The following is a 25,762-nucleotide window of genomic DNA, read 5'->3' as shown; positions in this document are numbered from 1 at the left end:
TCCACATGCCACACTGACATGGTGTTAATATGAACCAATAGCCTGGTCCCTAGGGCACATGGCTGGGGCCCTGTGTTGGGTGTTTCTGTGGCAGGCTGGGGAGGAGGGGAGGGGGTGACTGGGTCGGTGCAACCCAGCCCCGGGGGGTGAGAGGGGAGGCAAGTTGTTCCCCACGGTGACAACATTCTGTCTCTCCAAATCATAAATCTGTCTTTTGTAAGTGTTCTTCTGTCACATGTACACACACACACTGTATCTCTCTCTCCTTTCTCTCTGGAACGGTATAATTCTCATGCTATAATCCTCTTCTCTTCCGTAGATTTTTTCTCTTTTCTACTCAGCACTCCTCCACTCAAAATCTTTTTGTGATTTTCCTCAGCAACCTAATTGTTCACATCCAAGTCCTTCAGGTTCCCAGCTCTCCTACCAGCGTCCCCTATCCCTTCACACATCATCTCTACGCCTATCCTCCAATCCCGTCTCTGTCATCCCTGCAATTTTCTCTCAGACGAACTCCAAGCGTCTGTCTACCAAACCCCATACCTAGAATTAGCCTTTTATTCTTTTTTTTTTTTTCCTTCTCCCAGTCTCTCTTTTTCCTCCTCTCCTTATCTCTCTCTCTGTGTCTCTCTCTCTGTGTCTCTCTCTCTCTGTCTCTCTCTCTCTTCTCTCTGTGTCTCTCTCTCTCTGTCTCTCTGTGTGTGTGTGTGCTCTCCTCTCTCTCCTCTCTCTCTCTCTCTCTCTCTCTCTCTGCTCTGAGGTGACACTTGTGTTCGGCCCCCTCCTCTGATTGGCTGTGTATTGTCCGTCTCAGCCAACCCCCTCACAGCCTCTGTAAGTGACGTCACCATCCCTCAGTCCCGCTGGCCTCGCTGCTCTATAGATAGACGCTCCCAGAACACATTGATTCTCATGCTCACGGTTTCTTCCTCCGCCGATATTCGACGGCGTCTCAGCGAGGTCTTCCAGCTGTGTGTTTATGACGCTTTGGGAGTGGCAGAAGAGGAACCTGGAGGAACCTGCATGTCATTCCAGGGCATCACACACGTTCCGGGGGAGACAGACTCCCACAGCAAACACTTCACATTCCACTCACGTTCGACAGGAGAGAGAGAGTCAGAGAGGGAGAGAGGGGAATGATTTGATAACAGCAAATCTGCCGTGATGTTTACATGAAGCCCCCTGAGAAGAAGAGAGTGAGAGGAAGGGCGGGGGAGAGAGAGGGAGGAGGAGAGAGAGGGAAAACAGAGTGGGAGAAAAAGAGATGGTAGATGAAAGATAGAGGACAAAACTGAGAGGGAGAGAGAGAGAGAGAGAGAGAGAGAGAGAGAGAGAGAGAGAGAGAGAGAGAGAGAGAGGGTAAAATAGAGAGAGTGAAAGATAGAGGGTAAAACTGAGAAAGAGAGAGGGTGAAAGAGAGAGGGGATCCTCACATCACAGAAGCACCACATCCGTAGCCAGGCGTTAGGAACGGTAGTCAACAGAAGGTTCCAGGCAACCACAGCCCCAGCTGAGTGGCTCAGAGACCAGCCAGGGAGAGACGGTCGAGTAACAGCTTATTCACATTGTCTGACTCCCTTCAAGGTTACGGAAAGGCCCGCTCCCCAGACACGGCTGTTCAGACCGAGCGCTGCTCTGAGGAGGTCTCCCAGGGTGTCCACAATCATCTAACATTCCTCAGCCTGATATCCTTTCAGACGGGGGTCTGAAGACAGGGTTCGGCGTGCCACTTACAGCTGAGCAGTCTGTTGCTGCTGATAACAAACGTAAGGAGGGATGCAGTTGTGGATGTGTGAATGGATTCCTAACACTGGGAGGCCACGTCTGGGTGACTGGGTGGCTGGGTGACTGGGTGGCTGGAGTACCACACTTGCATGTGCATGGAATTAGAGGCTTACGCAATCTTAACCCTTGTGCTGCCTTCGGGTCACATGACCCAAAGGTTCATAACGAACTGTCCTTGTGTTTACCCAATTTTACCCAATACAAAAACAAATAAAAATAATTTTCTTTTAACCTTCGCAATGTGGGGGGTCTGAGACAGCCCAACGGTTAAAAGAAAATGCTTCACTTTGTTTTTGTATGCGGTAAAGTTGTCGCAATACGACGGTGGGTCACAATGACTGATGGGTCAGAATGACCCGAAGATAACACAAGGGTTAAAGTGAAGTCAATTAAATGCCCAAGAGTTACTTCCTGCCCTGCTGCTATCTGTTTAATGAGAAATATGAAATCCCTTCAAAGGGCCATGCCAGAGGATGGAACAACACAAAACATGAGCTGAGAGTGTGTGTGTGTGTGTGAGAGTGAGAGAAAGAGAGAGTGTGCATGTGTGTGTATGTGTGTGTGCGTGCAACTTAATAATCAATGGGCAATTGGGTCATGGGAAGAAAAAAAAAACTGTCAACCGTTAACCCGACCTTCGACCTTTTTTACAATAATGATCACATGACCTGGAGCAGACGAATCCCAAGTGTCTAATCTCGACCAGACGTTTGAGTCAACCCCGGCCTCTCCCAGGACAAACTGTCAGAGATTGCAGCATTTTACCAGGAAAATGTGACACATATTTACAGACTTGTGCTTGATTCCTAGCTTAGAGGGGCTGTGCCTTGTGGTAGGAGCCCCTGCAAGAGGCATGAAATCAAAATGTATTTGTATAGCCCTTTTTTTTACAAGCAATGTCACAGAGGGCTTCACATACCCCCCTAGAACTGCCCCTCAAACAACCTAAACCCTCAAGGAAGACAAGGAAAAACTCACTAGAGGAGAAAAAGCATGACAGAGGAACATCAGCAGAGCTGGATGTGACCCACAACCATAACCATAACAAGAGAACATTCCAGGCAGAAGACACCTCACTTCCCCACCAATCAGCACCCTGGAATCAAGAAAGCATTCAAACGAACCATCACTATACATCTGCCAAACTATACACTGTCTCTTAAGACGATGTCTTGTTTCAAGTTATTTCACTTTTTATTTTTTAAGTGTTTTTACATCCAAGTTTTCCTCCCTCATCCAGGGTATAAATATGAGGTTAGTCGTGTGGGCGTCCCTGTAGAGAAGACGCTGTCATGTTAATAGAAACGAACGGAGACTAATGGTTCCTGTCAGAGAGAAGTGATAATGTGCTATGAGTGTCAACAACACTATCTCAGTATAAAAACAGCAATGCTTGCGTTTCAAAATAACCTTTTCCAAAAGGAAACATCTTAGTCACGATCATAATAACATGGGTTTTGATCAAGCAATGCTACTCCAAAAAATCTTTTAACTGCGGAGATAATGTAAAATGTAGATGATGTGATGACTGAAGCCTAAAATTGAATGAGGCCAGCCACAGTCATCTGTGGCCTATTTTCATTCCTATTTCAAGGACAATTTCTAAAGAAGAAAAAACAATTGAAGGTAATTTCAATTCAGTGTTTCACAGTGGCAGATTTGATCTCTCAGAGCATGTTTGTGTGTGTTTGTATCAGAGAGATAAAGACAAGGTGTGTGTGTGTGTGTGTATGTGTGTGTGTATGTGTGTTTGTGTGTGAGTGAGTGAGTGTATTAGGGATGAAGTATAACCTCCTGATAAACAACAACTGACATTCTACTCGAGTCACATTTCCGCAAACAAGATGTTTTGAAACCAAATAATCGTAATTCGTGGAAAGGATCAAACCAAAAGATACTGACCAAACGACAGCATACACGTGTAACACTAGGCGCACGTATGGCTCATTAGTAAACATTAAATTGAATCAATAATTTATCAGGATTTAGTGAAATGATGTGTAGCCTCGGTAACCAAAGAAAACAAAGTGCATTCATCCGTACAGAAGTCCATGGTTAGATGTCATTCCACATTCAATATTAATGTACAATATTACATCACACTTAAATGTTTAGTAATGGTCATGTTTAGGAAAATGCTTAATGCATTAGAACGTTTGCGACCAATGACATGCTACATGGTTACCAGGACCGTTAACATACACAACAGTATGTTGTGTTGCTGTTGTAAGCAGTTCTACAAATTATTGATTGCTAGAATCCACGATTCTACATTTACTGTACCTACCTCTTTAGTCAAGCTTCAAGATGATCAAATGACAGACGGCGAGGAATCCTTCAATATGAAATGGATCTCGTGTAAAACCGCCCGTGGCTTGTTCGGCGTAACCTTTCCTGAGTATGACCAAGTACAGTACGAGCTGTAACTGTGTAAAAGGAGACTTCTCCCGGTTTCAATGTTGATCAAACCTGACACTTGTTCTCCTTATCAAAACATCGGTATTCACAGTGCAGGTGCTCTTTTAAGTGTAGTATTACAATGTTCTACTTTTGGCACTGGCGACATACATTTCATAAACAAATCATACACACGACCCTGTCCGCCCTCATCTGTTTAGTATCCTACTGAAAGGTATGCATATGGTGTCAGCATCCGCCGTCGATTTAACGATAAACTACAATGTAAATCTATGCCCTTCAAAATACGAAGACTATGCGTCGGTTAGGTCCACAGCACGGAGTAAGCCAGTTAATCTAAATGTAACGAAGCATTAGTGCCTCCTAGTGGTAAATTGTAGAGAAGTGCCGCTCAACCCCAAGGCAGCGGACAAGGTTAAAAGTTCCTCAAGGCGTCTACCGAAATTGAGCAACATTTGAATATCTGGATGTGAAACAATATTCTAATAGTATGGAAGCAAAGCAGTGACAATGTTTTGAATTTTAAAAGGCATTGAATACTTAATACTGAAATTGAAACACCAACGAATTCAGATCTTCAGATTTTAGCATTTGGACCCAATTCTCGGAGAAGTTAGATGGTTAAAATGCATCCAGTCTCGGTTGCCTTACCTACCCTTGGTATCCCGGATGTTTCCATCTTATTTATTTTTTTGAAGGTGGTACCAAACAAAACGCTATGGGTATTAAAACCCCAATTGGGCGAAACACTTCTTTCGTTTCTCACCCAGGGTTGTTTAATTCACCGGTTGCAATTCACCAATGAGCAACGCCCCCCTCCCTCCCTCCCTCGCCCGACGTAACGAGGAAGCGTTTGACGTGGCAAGGTCCCGGACATCACATCGGCAAGCATCACTTTAGAGCTGTAGACTAAAAGGGCAGTTGCCATATTTTGTTCATCATACACCACACCTGCTTTCAGGTCGAGTGGAGGACCTGAACAAGCAAGGAGAACCAGGCTTTCAGCGCGCCCTACGCAAAGCAAGGACAAATCATGTGGTGGTTTGTCGTTGCTAGTTTTTTCCACTGTCTGTCGGCCTATGATGTAGATTTGAAGAAACTGGATGGTCTCGCAAAAGCGAAGGTGGAGGTACGGTAACCTATATCGCGTTCTGTTTCTATACCTTTTGTCAGCTTAGTAATCCTACATTTTGAGATGTTACGTTAATGCATAGGAAACGAGGTTAAGATCATTTTCGGTATGCTTGCTTCTATAGGGGTTGGACATTCAAAATATTTATATACGTAAAGGTTTACAAGTAGACGTCTTTGGACTGCATCCATGTCGTTGTAACGGAATATATACTTACATTGAATACAGTTTCGTTTTCCATCCAGTTTGTGCGCGGGCCTGGCATAACTTTTTTAAGATCTAAACGAAGCAAAAAATACCCAATTAGTTTGGGAAGTATTTTCAAGATTCCGTCTTTATCTGAGAAATTGTAACCAACAACCACGGAAATCCGTTGTCTTCATGACGAGAATAGGTCAGTGTTATGGCTACGTGTCAGTAAAATGAGACGAAGGTCTCAAGTTACCTGACAATACCCGTTCATTAGAGACCGTGTAGCAAGTAGCCCCAGGGCATCCCTGATGGATCACACCTATAGGATGGTTTTGCAGCTTTATCCCTCCACCTCTTGGTTTCTGTACAGTAATTCACAGCCGGGCTATCGGGCATTACACAAAACTGTACTTTAAGGCAGTCTTCAATCCTGGTCCTCAGTGCCCACTGTCCTGTATGTTTTAGATTTTTCCCTGCTCTGACACACCTGATTCAAATGAAAGGCCGTTATCAGGCTTCCACAGAGCGACACATTAATTCTCTTCACGTGGAACATTCACTTGTGTACACTTAACCCTTGTGTTATCTTCGGGTCATTCTGACCCATCAGTCATTGTGACCCACCGTCGTATTGCGACAGATTTACCGCATACAAAGACAAAGTGAAGCATTTTCTTTTAACAGCTAGGCTGTCTTAGACCCCCCACATTGCAAAGGTTAAAAGAAAATTATTTTAATTTGTTTTTGTATTGGGTAAAATTGGGTAAACACAACGATGGTTCGTTATGAACCTTTGGGTCATGTGACCCGAAGGCAGCACGAGGGTTAATATTCACTGTTTCCTCCTCATGGTCATCTTTCACTCTCTCCCTCAGTCCTGTGGAGGATGACAGCTGAACAGGTTGAGAGAGGTAAGCCCTTTAGCTTTACGATACAATAATAAATAGTGTCTTTTTTTTAGATTTAAGTATAGTGCTATTTGTTGTTAATTAACTTATTTCCACAGGTCAAAGCCTTTGTCACCCAGGATATTCCTCTTTAGTATCCTTTTCGTAATGCAGTCAAACAAGAGCACATAAAACATATGCTCACTTAGAACTAGAATAGAAACTCAACTGTGTCTGTCGTCTGTGTACAAAACACCATCCACAGGGTGCCCCTGTAGCTCACCAGATACACACACACACACACACACAGTCCACATCCCCCGTGGTGAACCTTGACCTCCCCAGCCACAATCTGGTGATGAAGCACATCCCTGGGGCCGACCCTGAGCTTGTCCTCCTTAACCACTACTACGAGGAGCTGGATGTAAGTCCTGTATTTCACCCTGCCTGTAAGCGAAGATGTGATTTACTGTTTTACTTTCTACGTGCACTGTTTCTGTGTCGGTTTAGATCTGATCATCTGCTCAAATGGATTGAATGTAAAATGGATTGAGTGTTTAAGTTGTTGTGAGGGTTCTGTATAAGGAGGAGAGCTGGAGGGTTTAGGTGCAGTTCTACAGGTGTAGACATGTGAAGCTGTCTGCGATAAGCTTGTAAAACGTCTATACGCATCCATTTGATGAGATGAATGTGTCTAAGCTGGTGTGTCTGCCCTGCACAGCGCATCGGCCTGTCCGACATGACCCGCTCCGAAATCAACGAGCTCCTGGGCAAACTGGGCTTCTACAAGAAGGCCGAGCCCGAAGACGAGGTCCCGGAGGAGTTCCGCTTCTCCCCCGCCAAGGACAGCCCCTTCAAAGATGGCGAGGAGACCCCGTCCTCACCCCCGCCCACGGAGAGCGTGTCCCCAGAGGACGGGCACTCTGATCTGTAGCCCCCTCACCTAACGAAGCCAGGCCTCGTCACTGTAGCCCCGCAACAGATGTTGGGGGTTAAAATGTCTGCCAAGCAGATTCTGGATCAGCACTTAAAAAAAGGACAGAATCTCAGAAGCACAGATTTGGCCCTCCCGAGGCTCACGGTTAAGACGTTTTGTTTAGAATCTGTTTGGTCGTTCGTTTTCAAGGGGTGTGTTGGGTTTGTGTTTGTTTTTACGATGAATGTCAGGTGTCTTACGGCGTCATCGTCTCCCCACTCATCTCCCTCGTGTGCTTATGACTTCCTGTTTACTGGGAAACTGAATGACGCTCCAGGCTGTAAATCGTTCTGATTGGCTTAGAGCTGATGACCCATGTTCTGGTGGCAGAAGTGTATCACTCAGGAGGACTGCAGTGTGAATGATGTATGGGTGTCATAACTGATGTTACAATAAAAAATTACCCAAATTATTTTTTGTATCTGTGCCATTTCTGAACTGACTTTCAGATCTTTTATTAAAGCACAGCTTCCTCCCGTTTGGTGTAAGTGGCTAGCAGATCACATGGCATGTTGAACAGTACAACACTGCACTGAAGACAATGTTTAAAACAATTTAAAGCAAAAAAGACAAGTCATGATTTTCCATAGTTGGTTTAAATTTAATTCACATTTCACTGTGTTGTATAGAAACTTGTTTTATGACAATGTGTCCAAACTTATGTACAGCATTCACTAGCTTGTGGAAGCCCTTGGATGGACAGGAATATTTTAATTTAGTAATATTGGTCAATGTAAAGTCTAAAAGCACAAAGTGAAATACAACAAAAACATTTTTTTTTAATTCTTGAAAAATAAACCATTAAAATACGTATGGAATAAAATTCTCCTTTGCTAAAGTTCAGAAAATATACAGTATAAGTATATTCAAGAAAGTATATTCTGCCTTAAATCATCAATACTCTAAAGTTTACCTTTTGTAAAACTGAGCTGAAAGCCAGCTTTCATTTGGGCACAAGACTGAAGTCTACGAGGCTAGGTGTACTTATTCACTGATTTAGCACTAGACTTATTTGCTGACCTTTAAAACGTCAAACGTATAGAGTATGGTCTTAACACCCACTAAAGAATCCTTTCAATAACACGCGACCCAAGCATAAATAAAGAACTCTAAAACACACGTGCTTGGTTGTGCAGGCTGTGGTGGAGGTGGGGCACGTGCGACAAGACTGTGAGGCTTCGAGATTCTCTGTCGCTAGGTTATTATGACACGTGGGTATATTCAGGTGACAGAACAAGAACAACACGGACTTTCTCGCTGTGTTTTAGCTAGCTTAGCCATTCAGCGTCGGGCCTTTATACGTACACGGACGTTAAGTAAATTCTACGCAGAACAACATCCCAGTGTTTAAGAGTTAAACTTAAATAGAAATAATAATCAAAATCAATAACGAAATAAGGACTATTTAAAACAATTCAAGTACATACGTTTTAAAAAGCATGCAGTTTTGGTGAAACCTTTGACAGTACCAGAGTTAAAACGGCCATAATGTGAAAACATTATGAAAAGCGTTTTTGCTTCACAATTGCTATCAACAGCTTGGGTAACGTAGAAAAAAATAATTCAAAAGTTGATCAAATGTAAGCTTTTAAGAGGGAATCTTCCAAAACACGAGTAATATTGCCTATCCACTTAAATGGATTATAACTGAAGTTTCAGTATAAAATATTTATCAAAGCTCAGAAAGATCGGTAGGGCTCTGATGAACAGACTTTGGTGTTCTCTTTCTGGAAGAAGAGGGGAGTGTGTCCCAGAGAAGGGGAATCAGAAATGACGCCACCAGTCAACACAGATACCGATGCCATAACGATACGTACACACGCAGGGGGGGGATGGGGGTGGGAGGAGGGGGGTGTTAGGTTCGGGGGAGTGAGCAAGAGGGGTGCGATGGTGTGGAGGCCCTGCTCTTGGATCATGGGGTGAGCCTCACCCCAGCGCGGCCAGGTCAAAGGTCGGAGAAGGAGCGGGCCACTTTCATCTCGTGCCTGCGCAGGTGGTTGACCAGGGACTGCACGTAGGTGAAGACGCACTTCGAGTCTGGCTTTCTCCCCATGATCATCATGTCCTCCACCTCCAGTAGGGGCATGCAGTTAGCGAAGGCCCTGGAAGGGGGGAGGAGGGGGAGACAGGAAGGTAGTCAGATGGAGAATGGGAGGGAGGGAGGGAGAGGGGAGAGAGCGAGGGAGGGAGCGATGGACCATCAAAACTCCCCCAAAAGAAAAAAAAAGTCTGTCTGTTGTATCCATCTACTGCAGTGTACCGCATACATCTAATTTCAGTGCTAAAATATTAGTTATAAGCTTGCTTATGCTTATGCTTTGATGGATCCATAATTGAACTGTAAGTCATGCTTCCAACCACTAGGTGGCGACAGTTACTCAGAAGCCTTGCAGCGCTGGCGACAGCGCAGAGGGGGGCTCTGCTAGTTATAGTCTGAGCTGCCAAGCCAGGAGCAGAGAAGAAGAAGGAGAGGGGAAACACTGCAAGATAGGACAGGCAGAGCTGGACCATGGGACCTGCAGAGGGTCAGCATATCCAATAAAAACACAACTGACAGGATACAGAATAAAGCTATACTTGGTTGTCTTTCTGAGGCTGAAACATGAGGACTTTGTGCGACTTGTCTAACTCCCTATTGAGCCAAAATGGTACAATAAAATGATGACATTTTCCAGGTGGATAAACACTGGTGATTCCAAATCCAATGAGAGATAGATACAGACACAGACAGACACAGACACACACGGGACCTGCATTTCTCATTCCCAGCTACCTAGTTTCCAAGCACTGGGTCTCCAACACTGTGAATCTGCAGCTCCTTTTAAAGTGTGGAGCTCCAGATGTGCTGGTGACTGGCTCCGTGCCTGGACCTCAGCCTTGTGGCCACATACACACGCACACACACACACACACCCAGGGAGTCAGATGGCTGAGCGGTTAGGGAATCAGGCTACTAATCAGAAGGTTGCCGGTTTGATTCCAGGCTGTGCAAAATGACGTTGTGTCCTTGGGCAAGGCACCTCACCCTACTTGCCTTGGGGGGAATGTCCCTGTACTTACTGTAAGTCGCTCTGGATAAGAGCGTCTGCTAAAATGACTAAAATGTAAATATACACACACACATATATACACATTGTTGTGGAACAAACATATACCCTCTCCCACAACCCCCTCCCCCACGTTCTATCTCAGCACCGTGGAGAGATTCCTCAGTGGGCCTGCCACCCCCTCCCTCCCCCCTCCTCCTCTCACCATGAGCGTAATACCGGCGGGACTGCGACTTTAGGAGGAGTTTTTGGTTTTGACCAGGCCCTTGGTCACCAGGCCCCGGTAGAACTCCTGCAGGTACGTGTACACACACTTCCAATCCGGCTCACGCATCTGCACCATGTCCTCCACATCCAGCAGCTGGGGGCAGTCTGCCAGCCTCCTGCACCCCACCAGGACCAGGGGCAGGGGGGAGAGAGGGGGGGAGGGGGAGAGAGAGGGGGACAGAGGGGAGAAGATAGGGGAGAGGAGATGGGGAGAGAGTAGAGGAGAGAGAAGGGGAGGGGAGAGAGGAGAGGACGGAGGGGGGAGGGGAGAGAGGAGAGGAGAGAGAGGAGAGGGAGGGGGGAGGGGAGAGAGGAGAGGAGAGAGAGGGGGAGGGGAGAGAGGAGAGAGAGAGGGGGGAGAGGAGAGAGAGGGAGAGAGGGGAGAAGATAGGGGAGAGGAGAGGGGGAGAGAGTAGAGGAGAGAGAGGGGGAGGGGAAAGAGGAGAGGAGAGCGAGGAGAGGGGAGAGAGGAGAGGAGAGAGAGAGGGGGGAGAGGAGAGAGAGGGGGGGAGAGGAGAGAGAGGGGGGGAGAGGAGAGAGGAACAGCAACATAACAGAGAGAGAAGAGGTGCGGACAAGACAACAGAAAAAAGATGGAGAGAGAGAGGTGGGGGTGGAGAGAGAGAGAGAGGTGGGGGTGGAGAGAGAGAGGGGTGGGGGTGGAGAGAGAGAGAGAGGTGGGGGTGGAGAGAGAGAGAGGTGGGGGTGGAGAGAGAGAGAGAGGTGGGGGTGGAGAGAGAGAGGTGGGGGCAAAGAGGGAGGCAGAGAGGACAAAGCGTGAGCAGCCAAATCCAAGGGTTCAGGGTGAGGAAGACAGAGAAAGAAGAGACACAAAAAAATAAAAACAACAAAAGTTACAGTCTCCGTGGTGACAGACGCATCCATGAGTTGACATGCTTCATGAACATCATGACACATACTATGTGCACACACTCACAGAAATAAATAAAATAGAAAAAACACAAAAATGGCAAATGGATCGTCGGACGACATCCATTTTGCATTTGTGGTTTTGTTTTGTTGTCGTTTTTTCTGTGCACCGACACAAGAGACCGGGGAGGGGACATCAACAACAGGAAGTGGCTTTGTTTTGTCCCACATATACAAGAGAGACACGGAAAACAACACCAAGGATCCTACAGTGACTCTACAACACACACACACTGGTGGTGCACAGGGATGTTGGTGTGTGTGTGTGTGTGTCTCAGGCAGAGGGGTGTGTGGTGCCCAGGAAGAGGGTGACATTGCAACACAGTGAGGAGGTTTGGAGGAAACAGTGCCAGTCTGGTGTTCACCATTCATCATCATCATCATCACAGCTGTTCTACTGGCAGGTGACACAAACACTGGCAGGTGACAGGCCAGAGAATGAAGGGTCACAAGACCCCAAAAGAAGAAGAGTGAGAGAGGAGGAGGAAGAGGAGAGTAGAGGGTAAGTAGGAGGGAGGTTTGGGCTGCAGTCATGGCTACTTCCTGTCAGGTGGTCGTTTAGGGAATGGGCATGCACCAATCCCAGTCCAGATGGATGGAGAGTGGAGGTTGAGAGAGGAAGAGGAAGTAGTAGTAGGTGATCCATGACCTCACGGAGCATAGGGGGCGGAGCGAGAGAGACTGATGAAGGGATAAAAGGGTAGACAGACATCCGGAGGAGTACACCTTCAGGAGCCACTGGGCTGTGAATCCCATCCACCCATCCATCCCTGTGGAGACCTTGAGAGATCTCTGTCTCCCCTCCCCAGCCTGGAGGAGCAGGGAGGCTGGGAGGCAGGGAGGCTGGGCAGGGAGGCTGGGCAGGGAGGCTGGAAGGTGGGGGAGCTCAGCCCAGTTGAGCCTAAGATTCCACTAAACCAGGCCTGAATGTTGACGTTACTCAGGTCGAACTAATGACCTGGAGAGGCTGGACCGGGGAACACCTGAGGTCTGTTAGTTTGGGCACGTCGAAGCGAGGAAAGATGCTTATCTCTGGGGTCAAATGTTGGGCTGTGGTTTTGTTGGTGTTGAGTGGTCGGTGCAGCAGATGTATATCAGAAATATGGCCCAGAGGAAAGGCTTTGGCTTGGAGAAAGAGTTTCTTGCTGATGTAGGTGAAATCGTACACACAGATACACACGCTAGTCAGGAACGTCACCCACTGAAGACGTTCCTCTAAGACTTCCTGCCATCACACCTTGCAGCGCGCAACAACACGGACTGTGTCGGTTAGCTCCTGTGTGACGAACGCCCAACAAACGCGACAGTATGTTAGGAGTACTCACTCTGCCGTGCTGAAGGCCACCTCGAAGTTGTGCCTGCGGTTGCTAGGCGTCAGTTCGGAGTAGTCGAAGGCCTCTGGGAAGAAGTTGTGCACCAGAGCGCAGAACGCCATGCCGTCGCTCCAACAGGAAGAAAAGTTCTGAATCTCCACGTTCTAGGAATGAGAAAGGAAAATAACCGTCACGGAAATGAAACCGGCTTATTGCTGCTCCCCTCGGAGCACAATGAAAACCCCAGAAGGACTTAGAGGGAGGTGGTTGAAGGTAGCGACCCAGCGCGGTGGGTGCCAGGGCGGCTTGGCTCACCTCGTAGGAGCGGGTCTTGGCACGGCACCAGTCCAGCAACATCTGCTTGATGGAGTTGGCGTTGGGCACGCCGAAGCTGGTGGAACGCTGGACGTTGTTCACCTTGGCGACCGCTTGATTCCCGGGGCTGAGGAGGAGGGCTCGTTTAAAGTTCACGCCTTCTCCCTTTAGATTCTTTTTAAAGATGTATGTTATATAATTACATATATTTGGAGCATTTCATGCTTCATCAGATCGTTGGACAGGAAAGGTGGAGAGAGAGAGAGAGAGAGAGAGATCCAGCAAAGGGCCATGGCCAGATTTGAACCCCAAATCTCTGCAACCTACACGGTCCACACTTATCAGGTAAGCTCATGTGTTCTCCAGGATCCTTACCCTCCACTCTCCAGCTTCTCGATCATGGCCCGGCGAGCCTGCATGGCAGACGTCTTGGGCAGCGTCTGGGCCCTCATCAGCTCCTTACGCTTCTCCGCCTGACGACGCTCCATGGCGGCCAGACCGCCGCCGCCGCCGCCGCGAGGCGAGGCGTCGTCCTCACGGTCAAACACACTGGTAGAGAGAGGTCATAGGTCAAACACACTGGGACAGAGAGTGAGGGGTTATAGGTCAAACAATCTCTAATGATTCATTTAAGGCCTCGGTCAATGCTAACGCCAGGGATATCTGAGGACTGTTCACTCACCTGCCCACTTTCTTAGTGGATGAGGAGGAGGAGGAGAAGCTGTAGGACTTGGACTGAACTGACCCCTCTGTGGAGAATACAGGAGATGGAGACATCACACAATCAACACAAGTCCTCCGACATGACACTGACGAGGGAGACCATCTCCTGACCTAGAAGAAGGAGAAGGAGAAGAAGGAGGAGAAGAAGGAGAAGAAGAAGAAGGAGGAGAAGAAGGAGAAGGAGGAGAAGGAGGAGAAGGAGGAGGAGAAACTCACTGTCTGTCTTCTTCAGGTAGCTGGCCTCCATGATGGTGCTGCGGCTCGAGCGGCTGCCGTCATCTGGACACACAAACAAACACACGTCAGCAGTCTGGAAAGGCTTTGAGTGGTTCCCTACACGGCCTGCACAGAAGCTGGGGCGCTGCAGTTGAACGCACATTTGTATCATTTTTTGGAGGCCGTTATTTATCAATAGGACAGTAGGAGAGAGAGGAAAGAAAGTAGAAAGAGAGAGAGAGGGGAAGTCACAGTGTCATGTGACCAGTGTCATGTGACCAGTGTCCTGGGCTTACCGGACTGGGCGAAGCGGTCTGTCTTGGTGAGCTGGCTGAGGGTGGAGCCGTCAGCTGACTTCTCCACCTTCTTCACCACCACCTCCCCTGCTGCCCCCGGAGCGCGGCCCTTCTGAGCGCGCTCCTCACGGTGCTGCCGCAGTTCCTGCAGACGAGTCTCACGCTCCTTCTCTCTCTGGTCTGAGACGGAGGGGAGGAGGAGGAGAGGGAGGGAGGAGGAGTGGGAGAGGAGGGAGGAGGAGGAGGAGAGGGGAGGGGAAGGAGGAGGAGGAGAGGGAAGGGAGGGATGAGGAGAGGGGAAGGGAGGAGGAGAGGGAGGGGAAGAGGGAAAAGTCAGCGGAAAAAGGGGTTGAGGGAGGAGGAACTGAAACAAGCTTCGCCTCCTCAGACAACAAAGTCAGACTAAACAGGGAGGTCATATTTGAGCAGCAACACTTGCTGGATTCTTTCCAAAGCGTTCTCAAAAAGCCTCTGAACCCAAACAGCCTCCCTGCAGGTTTACAACTCCCACAAGCCACCTCCGGCTGTGTGTGAGCACGTGCTGTGTGAGGATCAAACAGTCCCAAACAAAGAGTCCTAATCGCTCCATCCCTTAAACCACCAGCCAAGACCAACCAGAGCTCTCCAACACGGAGATATCCTAACATCCACGCCCCCCCCGTGTAGTCTTACCTGTCCATTTACGTTCCTAAGCCCTTTGCGGTCTCACCATGACCAAGCTAAACACACAAATCGGCGGCATAGCAGAAGTGCTAGCGAGCTCTGTTTTCTGTGGCTGGATGCAGAGTCATTGTCCTGGCTCGTATCCTGCACTGCAAAAACTCTAAATATAACCAAGTATGATAATCTGTTTGTTAGATCTTAAATCTACTTGGCCTCGTTTCTAATATAAATGGCTAATCGAGTGAAGTAAACAGCCGGTTATTTACAGAAATCTTTCCAAGTCAAATCCACTTTGCACCGGCTGGCACTTTACTTGAGCTGGTTTTGTTGCACTTAAAATTGACGGGGTGCCTCCAGGAAGAGCCAACACCTCACCCCAGATGTGCCGACTAGCGTCGGCACATCTGCCGATCTGCCGATGCCGACTAGCGGGTGGACTAGCGTCCACCCCCCACCCTCACCCTCCACCCCCACCCTCCTCCCTCACCCTCCACCCCCACCCTCACCCTCACCCCCAACCTCACCTTCCACCTCCACCACCCTCCCTCACCCTCCACCCCCTCCCTCACCCTCACCCCCAACCTCACCTTCCACCTCCACCCTCACCCCCCCCCCAACACCCTCATCACACGTGGCCAGGGAGGGGAGTGTCGGTGTTCTCTCACAGCATCCAGGCTCATGCATGTTAACGGGAAGTGTTGACACGTCCCTCACCGCCAACCACAGCTCGAGCCACCGCGCACAATTAGCTTGACGAACAGGAAGCCCGGAGTGTCGAAAGGTAACATTTGTAGGGAAGGGCGACTTTAACGAGGTGTGGTTGACGATGACGGAATGTGACAGGCTGACGACGCAGGCAGGCAGGCACGGACGGGACACAAAACAACAACAAGACGAATACACACGGATTCACTCTGCCATGAACACGCCACACAAACCTGTCCTACCTATTTCCTCCTGCGTACAGCCCAGCGTGGCCTCTGGGGGCAGGACGAGAGGACGAGGGGGGGAGGGGGGCAGGACGAGAGGAGAACATGAGAGGACTGAAACTAAAGAGTGAACAGGGGGAGGGAGGGGGGGGAGAGAGGGCTCACTTCTGTAGCTAGAGAGGGAGGGGGGAGACCATAGATATAACTAAACGACTGGAAAGAGAGAGGGAGATGGAGAGGGAGAGAGAGATAGAGAAAGGGAGAGAGAGAGAGGGAGAGAGAGAGGGACATAGAGAGAGAGAAAGGGAGAGAGAGAGAGAGAAAGGGAGAGAGGGGAAGAGAGAGATGAGAGAGAGATGTTTGACAGGTCTGGTCTGGCCTCACCTCTCTTCCTCTTGCGTAGCTCCCTCATGGCTGCTCGGATCATCTTCCTCTCCTCAAAGTCTTTGGACTCGTCCAGCTGTCGGAAAACAAACAACACGGCCGTCACAGACGGAAGGAATGAGAGAGGTCGCCCCCGACAACGCTGTTCCAGCCCCTCCGAGACCCACGACACCGCTGTTCCACAGTTAAAAGTGTGTATAAAAACACTGTGTGTGTGTTTACGCTGAGGAAACGCCGGGAAAAACAACTGAGAAACTTCACAAATTATGGGTTGGAGCATAAAAAACTGCGAGAAGGTAGGATGGATGAAGGATGGATGAATATTAAGTGGAGGATGGATGAACGGATGAAGTGAATGGATGAAGTGAAGGATGGAGGAAGTGAAGGATGGAGGAAGTGAAGTATGCAGGAAGTGAGGGATGGAGGAAGTGAAGGATGGAGGAAGTGAGGGATGGAGGAAGTGAGGGATGGAGGAAGTGAAGGATGGAGGAAGTGAAGGATGGAGGAAGTGAGGGATGGAGGAAGTGAAGGATGGAGGAAGTGAGGGATGGAGGAAGTGAGGGATGGAGGAAGTGAGGGATGGAGGAAGTGAGGGATGGAGGAAGTGAGGGATGGAGGAAGTGAAGGATGGAGGAAGTGAAGGATGGAGGAAGTGAGGGATGGAGGAAGTGAGGGATGGAGGAAGTGAGGGATGGAGGAAGTGAGGGATGGAGGAAGTGAGGGATGGAGGAAGTGAGGGATGGAGGAAGTGAGGGATGGAGGAAGTGAGGGATGGAGTAGGTACCATTCTGTCCAGGACCTCCTCGTCCTCGATGGCGGCCAGCTGTTCTTCCGTCAGTTTTCCAGAGAGTTCTTCAGCTCTGGGCCGGGAGCTGGACGATCCGTTGGGGGTGACGGGGGCTTGACACGCCACCTGCACCAGCGGCACCGAAGCGAACACCGGCTCTGACACCATCACTGGCTCTGTCTCCATCTGCACACACACACACACACACAGAGAGATTAGTCATGGGGACATTTTAGGGGGATTTATTATGTTCCTTGGTAAAAATAAAAAAATGTTACACTGGTTACGTTCAACACATTATGTTCAACACAGGGATCAGGATTTCAAACAACCTCGGAAGGATGAGGGATTAATCCCCTGGTGTTTCCAGAGTGTTCCTCAGTGACGCTGACCACTCCACCCCTCCACCCCTCCTCCACCCACACCCCTCCTCCACAGCTGGACAGATACAATAGAAGAAGCCAGCACACACACCAGACCTGGACACACCAGACCTGGACACACCAGACCTGGACACACCAGACCTGGACAGGCCCCTCAACCCAACAGCTGTGTTTACAGACACACTGAGGCCCGCTGACATGCAGGAAGGCACAGACACGGGAGGATTGTACTAAACACGTCATGGACGCACTGCAGGAGCCTGTGTGTGAGATAGAGAGGAAAATAGAGAGAGGGAAGAAGAGTGGAAGAGAGAGAGACATTGAAGGAGGGAGAGAGAGACACGGGGAGAGAGAGACACATGGGGAGAGAGAGACACATGGGGAGAGAGAGACACGGGGAGAGAGAGAGAGAGAGAGAGAGAGAGAGCGGGAGAGCGAGCAGGACAGAGTCTCGGTACCCACACTGCTGACAGGCTGACACACATGATGAGTCATGGACATAAACAGCACTGTACTCTGTAAGATACCACTGGCTGTTTAACTGTTTATTTTAAGTGGCCATAAAGTCTTTAGATAACAGCTCTAAAGATATCTTCCTCTGGCTCCGCATGCATGCAGTAGACTACAGAGGTTAGCATGCTTAGGACTTCAGTGCTTTTATTGTAATTGAGCCTCTGGGCCTAACTCTGTCCAGAATTAGCCCAGGCAGCTGGCATTGTCCCCACCAACCTCCTCTCTCTAGTCTCACACTTCTAGGAGAGGCCCAGATCAGCCCCAGTCCCGGCCCCAGCCCTAGCCCCGGCCCCTGTCACAACCCATTTCCGAGGGGGCTGTAGTGATCAAAGCAGCCCTTTGGCTCTGGAGGTTTGGACCCTTGGATCTGACCCAGGGGTCAGGTTGGAGTGAGAACCACTTGACCGCAGAGGAATGTTATTTGGATGCTGCACCGGCCGGCAAACACTGACACAGACAGGCCCTTTCATCCTGAAGCTGTGACAGACAGGCCCTTTCCTCCTGGAGTTGGACTGTCTGAGCATCAACGGAAAGGGAAGCCTGTCTTTATAAAGACACAGTACATTTGCCTGTATTCCACTACACATTCTGTGGCTGTGTTTGTGTGTGTGTGTTTGTGTGTGTGTGTATGCTCGGTGTGTTAAGTGTGTGTGTGTCTCGGTGTCCCAGCATACTGGGTTACGCAAGAACTGTCATTGTTCCATCACTGCGGTCTCCATCCCACACAGGACAGGGGGTCAGGTAAGGTCATCATGCATGCGTCTGGAGAACGGCAGGTTTGTAACATCAGACCTCCCTCCCCTCCGGTCAGGCTGACAGACAGCATCAGCAGCTGACCCTGAGGATTCTGTCCTTCTGTCCAGCAGGACAACAGAAGGTAAAGCCACACATACCTGCCAGATATCCCTCAAAATGTCAACACACACACACACACAGTTCCCCTGCTCTCCCCTGTCCTGGCAGCCTGGCCGCCATCGCAACAACTTTCCACCGGCCTCGCAACCCTTACCTCCTGCGCACTCTTTCCAAACGCAGCGTGCTTCGTATCAGAGGTGCAAAGCCTGTCATTTCAACCGCGCATTAAACAGATGACAGAGTTTAGCCATGTCAATCACCTTCTCTCACGTCTCATTTGCTAGTCCACCCCAGACTAGTCATGTCAAGGTCAAGACTGGTCATATACTGACTGTGTGTGTGTGTGTGATCAGAGATATGTCTCTCACCCTCTAACTAGTGTGTGTAGCCTGTGTGTAGCCTGTGTGTGTGTGTGTGTAGCCTGTGTGTGTGTGTAGCCTGTGTGTGTGTGTGAGAGAACCGTAAGTGTTGGCTATATCTGCACTGGCATCAAGCTGTCTAGTTGTTAGAAAGAGACAGAATGATAAGAGTCTCTTCAGCTGGCAGCTCGTCGGTTCTGCTCTCTGCACCCAGTCACAACACATGGCTGACCCACTTTCCCCGCAATACAGCACCCTCTGTTCAGTACTTGCTGCCCCTGGCAGGAACGCTTCCTCAAAGCCCTGACACTTCCAGACCGTTCCACGATGTATTCATTTAGAAGACATTTACATTTAGTCATTTAGCAGACGCTCTTATCCAGAGCGACTTACAGTAAATACAGGGACATTCCCCCCGAGGCAAGTAGGGTGAAGTGCCTTGCCCAAGGACACAACGTCAATTGGCATGACCGGGAGTCGAACTGGCAACCTTCAGATTACTATCCCGATTCCCTTACCGCTCAGCCACCTGACTCCCTTCATTCAACGCCTTCATTCAAAGAGACGCATGTGGTACTGGTGTGGGGGGATTTGAACCTGCGATTTCTCGATCTGCAGTGAAATACTCGACCACTGAGCTGAACACACTCATCTAAGTCCCGAGACTTCGAGACTGTCTGTGTTGAGTCTTTAAAAACAAACTGTCTAGCAGCCAGACGAGACAGTTGGGAGTTGTTTGAAGAGGAATGTCATGGAGAGCCTGAAATCTCCATGACATTCCTCTTCAAGGTAGACCAGAGGGAATCACGGCTAGGATGATACTTGGGAGTCAGGTGGCTGAGTGGTGAGGGTATTGGGCTAGTAATCAGAAGGTTGCCAGTTCGTTTCCCGGAATGTCCCTGTACTTACTGTAAGTCTCTCTGGATAAGAGCATCTGCTAAAATGACTAAATGTACTGGAAGGATTCAACAACAAACAAGTCACTTCCTCCCACAGCAGGAAGTGTGTCCCTTTCCCCGACAGACACACATTCTCTCTCACACACACACACACAGCACTGCCAGAGGCCCAGTAATGCTGGGATTAGAAGATTGAAACCCACACTCTGATTCTGTCACACAAAAACAGAAACAGTCACTGGGAACTGGAGGCCGGCAGGGGAAGGAGAGCGAGGGGAGGGAGAGATGGTCGGGCTCTGATCCGGGAGGAGAGGGGATGATGTGGGATAACAATAGATGAAAACGTTTGCCGTTGGAACATTTGATCCTCCGGTTAGAGCGTGAGAGGACAGACCTGCACGCACGCCTGACAGGAGGGTTAATACTGCATACCTGGCAACCCAACCACAAGGCTCTTTCTGGTCCAACAGCCCAGAGATAAACCTTGCGCCTATGATGAAACTAAACACTCACGCAGGTAAATTCAATCACTCCCATAAACAAAACCAGGTTCCAATCAAAACCTGAGATGTCCACACCATATTAAAAGGTCATATTCCACATTAAAGGGGAAGTGAGAGATGAAAGCTGATCTGATTAGAGACTCGAGGACTGACAGGTAGGTTAGGGGGGATAAGCGCCGGGTCAGGAGGGTAGAGCGGTACCAGGCTGTTGCTGCGGGAGACGAGTCCCAGCAGGGAGGAGGTGGAGGAGGAGCGGCGAGTGGCGAAGGTGGGGGGGTGGGGCACGGCGACGGCCTTCGTCTCTCGAAGAGCCTCGGGGGTCGTCGTGGGCTCCGGCCCCCGCTCTCCTCCTCTGGGTGTCCCTTCTGTGTCCCGGGGGCGGGGGTCTGGGTGGAGCGGGGCGCCGGAGGGGGCGTCCTGGTGGAGGGGTGGAGGAGCCGCTGGCTCGGGGTGGGGCTCAGGGAGACCCAGGGCCAGGCACAGGGCTTCCACCTGCCGGGCCAGCCTCTCCTGCTGGATCCTCAGCCTCAGATTCTCCTCCTGGAGGCAGGCCAGGGCGGAGGCCAGCGGGGCCACCCGCGCCGAGGCCTCCTCCAGCCTGGCGTTAACCCGCTTCCCGAAGGCTTGCATGTCGGTGTGGATCTCCCCCACCGTGCAGCGCAGTCTCAGCTCCAGGCCGCACACCCCTCCCTCCTCCACCTCGACCACAACCTCCTCCTCGTGCTCCTCCTCCTCGTGCTCCTCCTCCTCCTCCTCGTGCTCCCCCCGGGCCAGGAGGTCTCCGATAGCCTCCTCCAGACCAGCGTCCGCACACGGGCTGTCTGGGCCGCACAGCGCCCCCGGTGGCTCGGAGGCCAGGAGGAAGTCCAGGTGCACTCCAGGCATGGCTGCTAGCGTAGCCGCTGACGTCTTAACAGTCCTCTGTCGCCCCGCAAGTCCGACCGCCTCACTTCCTCCTCCCAATCAGGATCCAATCGAGTTTAGAGAAGAACTGGATGAGGCGCTGTGGGAATTGGGAGAACCCCCCCGGAAAAGGTTTGTGAGAGGAGAGCAGGACAGCGGCTCTGCCTCTTTGGAGACGCGGTGCGGAGCAACACTCGCTCTTTATACAGTCGCAACAAATCTGCCCTCTTCAGTGTCCTAGCCGTGACAGCCAATGAGCATGCACGGAATTCCGTTTCCAAGGCAGCGGAGGCCCCGACCCCCTTTTTTTCTTTTTTTTTCAGGTGCCGTGGACGAGTCTATTTATCACTGGCCCTGCCATTATGCCACTGAGCCAGGCAGGGACTGAGGCGGAGGGGGGGGTGCTGGTGGCAACAATTCAACTCCCCCCCTCCCCCTCCCCCTCTTTCAACTCTCCCTTTTATTTCGAGCTTGTCCTTCACACCTCGATGGGCAGGCGACGGGGTCTTGGGATGGACCCCTGGGCTGGTGCAGGGGCTGGAAACTGAGTTCTACTGCCCTAAGAGCATTTCTGACAAAGCGCAAACCGTCACACCTGCCTGAGGGAGAGCAGTTGAAAGGTTTGGGTTGCAGGAGAGATCACGGAGGGACACACAGAGAACTGACAGCAGAGAAGGCAGGAGAGTCCCTCCAGAGAGCTACAGTATATCTCTGCTACGAGGGTGAGCTTGGGCCCTGGATCTGTCTGGGCCTGACCCTGGTCCTTCCTGGCCCTGACCCTGGCCCACCCTGGGCCTGACCCTGACCCTGGCCCACCCTGGGCCTGACCCTGGTCCTGGCCCACCCTGGCCCTGGTCCTGGCCCACCCTGGCCCTGGTCCTGGCCCACCCTGGCCCTGGTCCTGGCCCACCATGGGCCTGACCCTAGCCCACCCTGGGCCTGACCCTAGCCCACCCTGGGCCTGACCCTGGCCCTTGTCCTGGCCCACCCTGGCCCTGACCCTGGCCCACCCTGGTCCTGGTCCTGGTCCTTGTCCAGCCTGTCCCTGGCACAGTGAAAGGTTCCTGGAACGGCGTGTTGATCCCTGGGCCTGGCTGTGCATGATCCCCACACCATGTCAGTCCAGAGGAGACTGTGCCAGCTGCTCCTCACTGACGTGCCGAGTGCTCCGTGTGTCAGGCTGAGGTGTGTCAGGCTGGAAGCTCTGAGATGTGTGGCGCGCTGTGTGTTTACAGGAGGCCGCGCAGCGCTGAACAGGGTCAGCGTACATGTGCTGTAGCGATAAGCACTGCGACACTGTTCCAACAACGCACTTCTGGCCTTGTATCAACTTCTGGCCTTGTATCAGCTGTACACTGTAGTATCTGCACTACAAGTATGTTGTTTTGGATTAAAGTGTATGCTAAATGAATAACATTTTAAAGTATGTTCCGTGTATGGCATTGTTCACGCAAAAATGCGAATGAAACAGGCATTCCCTTCTAACAGATATTACAGACAGTCCTTTTAGTGCACAGAACAGAGAGAGACATATTCTACATAGTACAAATATACGTACATGTGTATTTTTAATTGCATGTGTGTTTGTGGTTTTAGTACGAATCAAAAGCAGCTGTTTGACTCAAACGGACATTAATTGCGTCCGTATCAGATGAGTGAAAATGCGCTTGGCGGCCTCTTCAGCTATTTACAAGAGTGTTGCTAAGAATATTCCCAGCAGCTTTATCCTGGACACGGCAGCCATGAGACAATGCTTTCAGACTGACCCCCCCCCCCCCCCCCCGCTCTCTCTATCCAAACAGACACGCCTGTCATGGCTAAATGCACTTAGGGAACAAGCGTATAACTAGCTGTTCATAAAAACACAGAGATAAAACAGGTACTAGGTAGATGGAGGCCAGCCTTTTCCTTACAGATGAAAATGTGTCGGATTGGTTTCACCAAAAAACACCAAAGAACCCCACTTGTCACATGCGTCCAAACCAACAGTCCACTTCCTGGCCAGAGTCCCTTCCCAGAGCCACCAGACCAGATGGCAGCAGAGACACCCGTGTCTCTCCAGGCTGTGCCGACAGCGGGGAGGTCCTGGGGCCCCGTACCAGGTCGACCCAGCCTGGCAGCCCGTCAGGGGGCCAGAGCCAGAGAACAGGGCCTCAGCCGGAGGCCCTCCGGTGGGCTCAGCCGGAGGGCCTCCGGGGGGCTCAGCCGGAGGGTCTCCGGCTGTCTGTCATCGCCCACCCTCTCTCCTGCACCCCGGACTCTGAGCGATGTGATGCATGTCCAGGGCAGACAGGCAGTGAGCGATGTGATGTATGTCAGGCTGGATGTGATGTATGTCAGGCTGGATGTGATGTATGTCAGGCTGGACGTGAGGCAGACAGGTGGGCACAGCTGTGGTCAGACAGGACCAGGGTCGGAACGGGCATCCATAACCCTGAGGCAGCGTGTCTCAGCCTACACACACACACACACACTGTACACACCCACACACACACACACACTGTACACACACACACACTGTACACACCCACACACACACACACAGTACACACCCACACTGTACACACCCACACACCCACACACTGTACACACCCACACACTGTACACACCCACCCACACACACACAGTACACACATTCTGACTTATCAATCAAGCTGACCCCGCGACGACTCAGCGCCTCTCTCTCGTTTTCTCTCCTGACCTTCCATCCCTCAGTCTGTCTCTCCTCGGCCTCTCCTGATTGGCCCCTTTCTGGGATGTATCTTCCGTGAGGAACAAGCCGTCTGTTTGAACTACCTTCATTCAACACACGTATATCAAAGGATTCCAGTCACCTATGCAACACCTACATATCTGTACCTACGATATCTTGGGCGAGTGTCCTTGGGCAAGGCACTTCACCCTACTTGCCTCGGGGGAATGTCCCTGTACTTACTGTAAATCGCTCTGGATAAGAGCGTCTGCTAAATGACTAAATGTAAATGTAATCTGTGTGTGTGTGTGTGTCACTACCACACCAGCCCTCTATTCTGCCTCGATCCCAAACTGTGTGGCTCTCCTTCGAGTCGAGTCCTTAATGGGTCACAGGGAAGAGAGCGCTGATAAGAGCTGAGGGAACCAGGACCACCAGAGCTGCTGGAGACCACCCCGGCAGATCTGAGAGATTCTGCTCGCTCCGCCAACCAACAGCAAGACTGATTAAAAGAACTCTTAAGAACACAGTTAAATCCACTATCTCTCATCTCGGATTACGCCACCATCCCTAATAAGGGACGTTTTTTTCCGGAGCTCTCACAGTTACTGTTGTTGAACAGCTCGTAGCATATATAACCCCCCACCCACACCCCAAAACTAACTCTCACACACCCCAAAACTAACTCTCACACTCCCTTGAACTTCCACGAGTGACCAGGCGGGGGCTCTCTGGCCCCAGACCTGCCCTCCCTTGGTTGATGCTAACCTGGAGTGATACGTCTGCCAGCAAACCTTTTCACAATCTCATTAGCCAGGCTATTTCCATGGCCGCCCGGTAGCCGGCTGTAAGCCCAAACGATCACGGTGAACGACAGGGAGAGGGAGGGGGAAGAGGGGGGGAGGGAGGGAGGGGGAGGAGAGAGGGAGAGAGGGGGGGAGAGCAGGGAAGGGAGAGGGAGGGGGAGGAGAGGGAGGGAGGGGAGGAGGGGGAGGAGAGGGCAGGGAGGGAGAGGGAGAGGGAGGAGAGGAGGGGGAGGAGAGGGCAGGGAGGGGAAAGGGAGAGGGAGGGAGGGAGAGGGGAGTGGAAGAGGAGAGGGCAGGGAGGGAGAGGGAGAGGGAGGAGAGGAGGGGGAGGAGAGGGAGGGAGGGGAGGAGGGGGAGGAGAGGGCAGGGAGGGAGAGGGAGAGGGAGGAGAGGAGGGGGAGGAGAGGGCAGGGAGGGGAAAGGGAGAGGGAGGGAGGGAGAGGGGAGGGGAAGAGGAGAGGGCAGGGAGGGGAGGGGGGGAGGGAGTTAGGGGCAGAGAGGGGGGGGAGAGAGGTTCTCTCCCCATCTCAGTCTCTCACACTGCAAACATCCCCAAATTCATCAAATGTAAGCGTAAAAATACTAGTTA

General features: G+C 50.8%; 2 protein-coding genes across 4 annotated transcripts; one reads left to right on the top strand and one right to left on the bottom strand.

Moving 5' to 3' along the window:
* The first annotated feature begins 5,045 nt into the window (after nt 1-5,045).
* selenom (selenoprotein M) lies at nt 5,046-7,802 on the top strand. The gene is made up of 5 exons (XM_062451946.1): nt 5,046-5,332; nt 6,403-6,438; nt 6,534-6,568; nt 6,760-6,838; nt 7,136-7,802. The coding sequence occupies exons 1-5, from the start codon at nt 5,237-5,239 to the stop codon at nt 7,346-7,348; spliced, it is 459 nt and encodes a 152-aa protein (XP_062307930.1). The 5' UTR covers nt 5,046-5,236; the 3' UTR covers nt 7,349-7,802.
* Nucleotides 7,803-8,216: 414 nt separating this feature from the next.
* On the bottom strand, nt 8,217-22,064 carry smtnb (smoothelin b). 3 transcript variants are annotated; one of them, XM_062451822.1, is made up of 12 exons: nt 20,974-22,058; nt 17,258-17,446; nt 16,474-16,549; nt 16,108-16,140; nt 14,498-14,677; nt 14,202-14,264; nt 13,945-14,011; nt 13,638-13,811; nt 13,263-13,389; nt 12,960-13,111; nt 10,643-10,820; nt 9,352-9,492 (listed from the first exon to the last, which is right to left on the bottom strand). In XM_062451822.1, the coding sequence occupies exons 1-11, from the start codon at nt 21,655-21,657 to the stop codon at nt 10,673-10,675; spliced, it is 1,893 nt and encodes a 630-aa protein (XP_062307806.1). In that variant the 5' UTR covers nt 21,658-22,058; the 3' UTR covers nt 9,352-9,492; nt 10,643-10,672. The 3 variants fall into 3 exon arrangements, with proteins under 3 accessions (XP_062307805.1, XP_062307806.1, XP_062307807.1); XM_062451821.1 differs by lacking the exon at nt 10,643-10,820 and having other exon boundaries at nt 8,217-9,492; nt 20,974-22,064; XM_062451823.1 differs by lacking the exon at nt 16,108-16,140 and having other exon boundaries at nt 20,974-22,059.
* Nucleotides 22,065-25,762: the final 3,698 nt, after the last annotated feature.

This window comes from Osmerus eperlanus, chromosome 25, assembly GCF_963692335.1.
Source record: "Osmerus eperlanus chromosome 25, fOsmEpe2.1, whole genome shotgun sequence".
NCBI lineage: Eukaryota > Metazoa > Chordata > Actinopteri > Osmeriformes > Osmeridae > Osmerus > Osmerus eperlanus.
The sequence above is the reverse complement of the archived record's forward strand: the minus strand, read 5'-3'. Positions and strand labels throughout refer to the sequence as shown.

What these genes read in the sequence shown, in the direction of transcription:
- smtnb (XM_062451821.1), bottom strand. Translation starts at nt 21,657, where the DNA reads ATGCCTGGAGTGCACCTGGACTTCCTCCTGGCCTCCGAGCCACCGGGG. An exon ending in TCTCCCGCAGCAACAGCCTG is followed by an intron (nt 17,447 to 20,973) that starts GTACCGCTCTAC and finishes GTGTGTGTGCAG; the next exon opens with ATGGAGACAGAGCCAGTGAT. An exon ending in CCAAGACCCGCTCCTACGAG is followed by an intron (nt 13,112 to 13,262) that starts GTGAGCCAAGCC and finishes TCTCATTCCTAG; the next exon opens with AACGTGGAGATTCAGAACTT.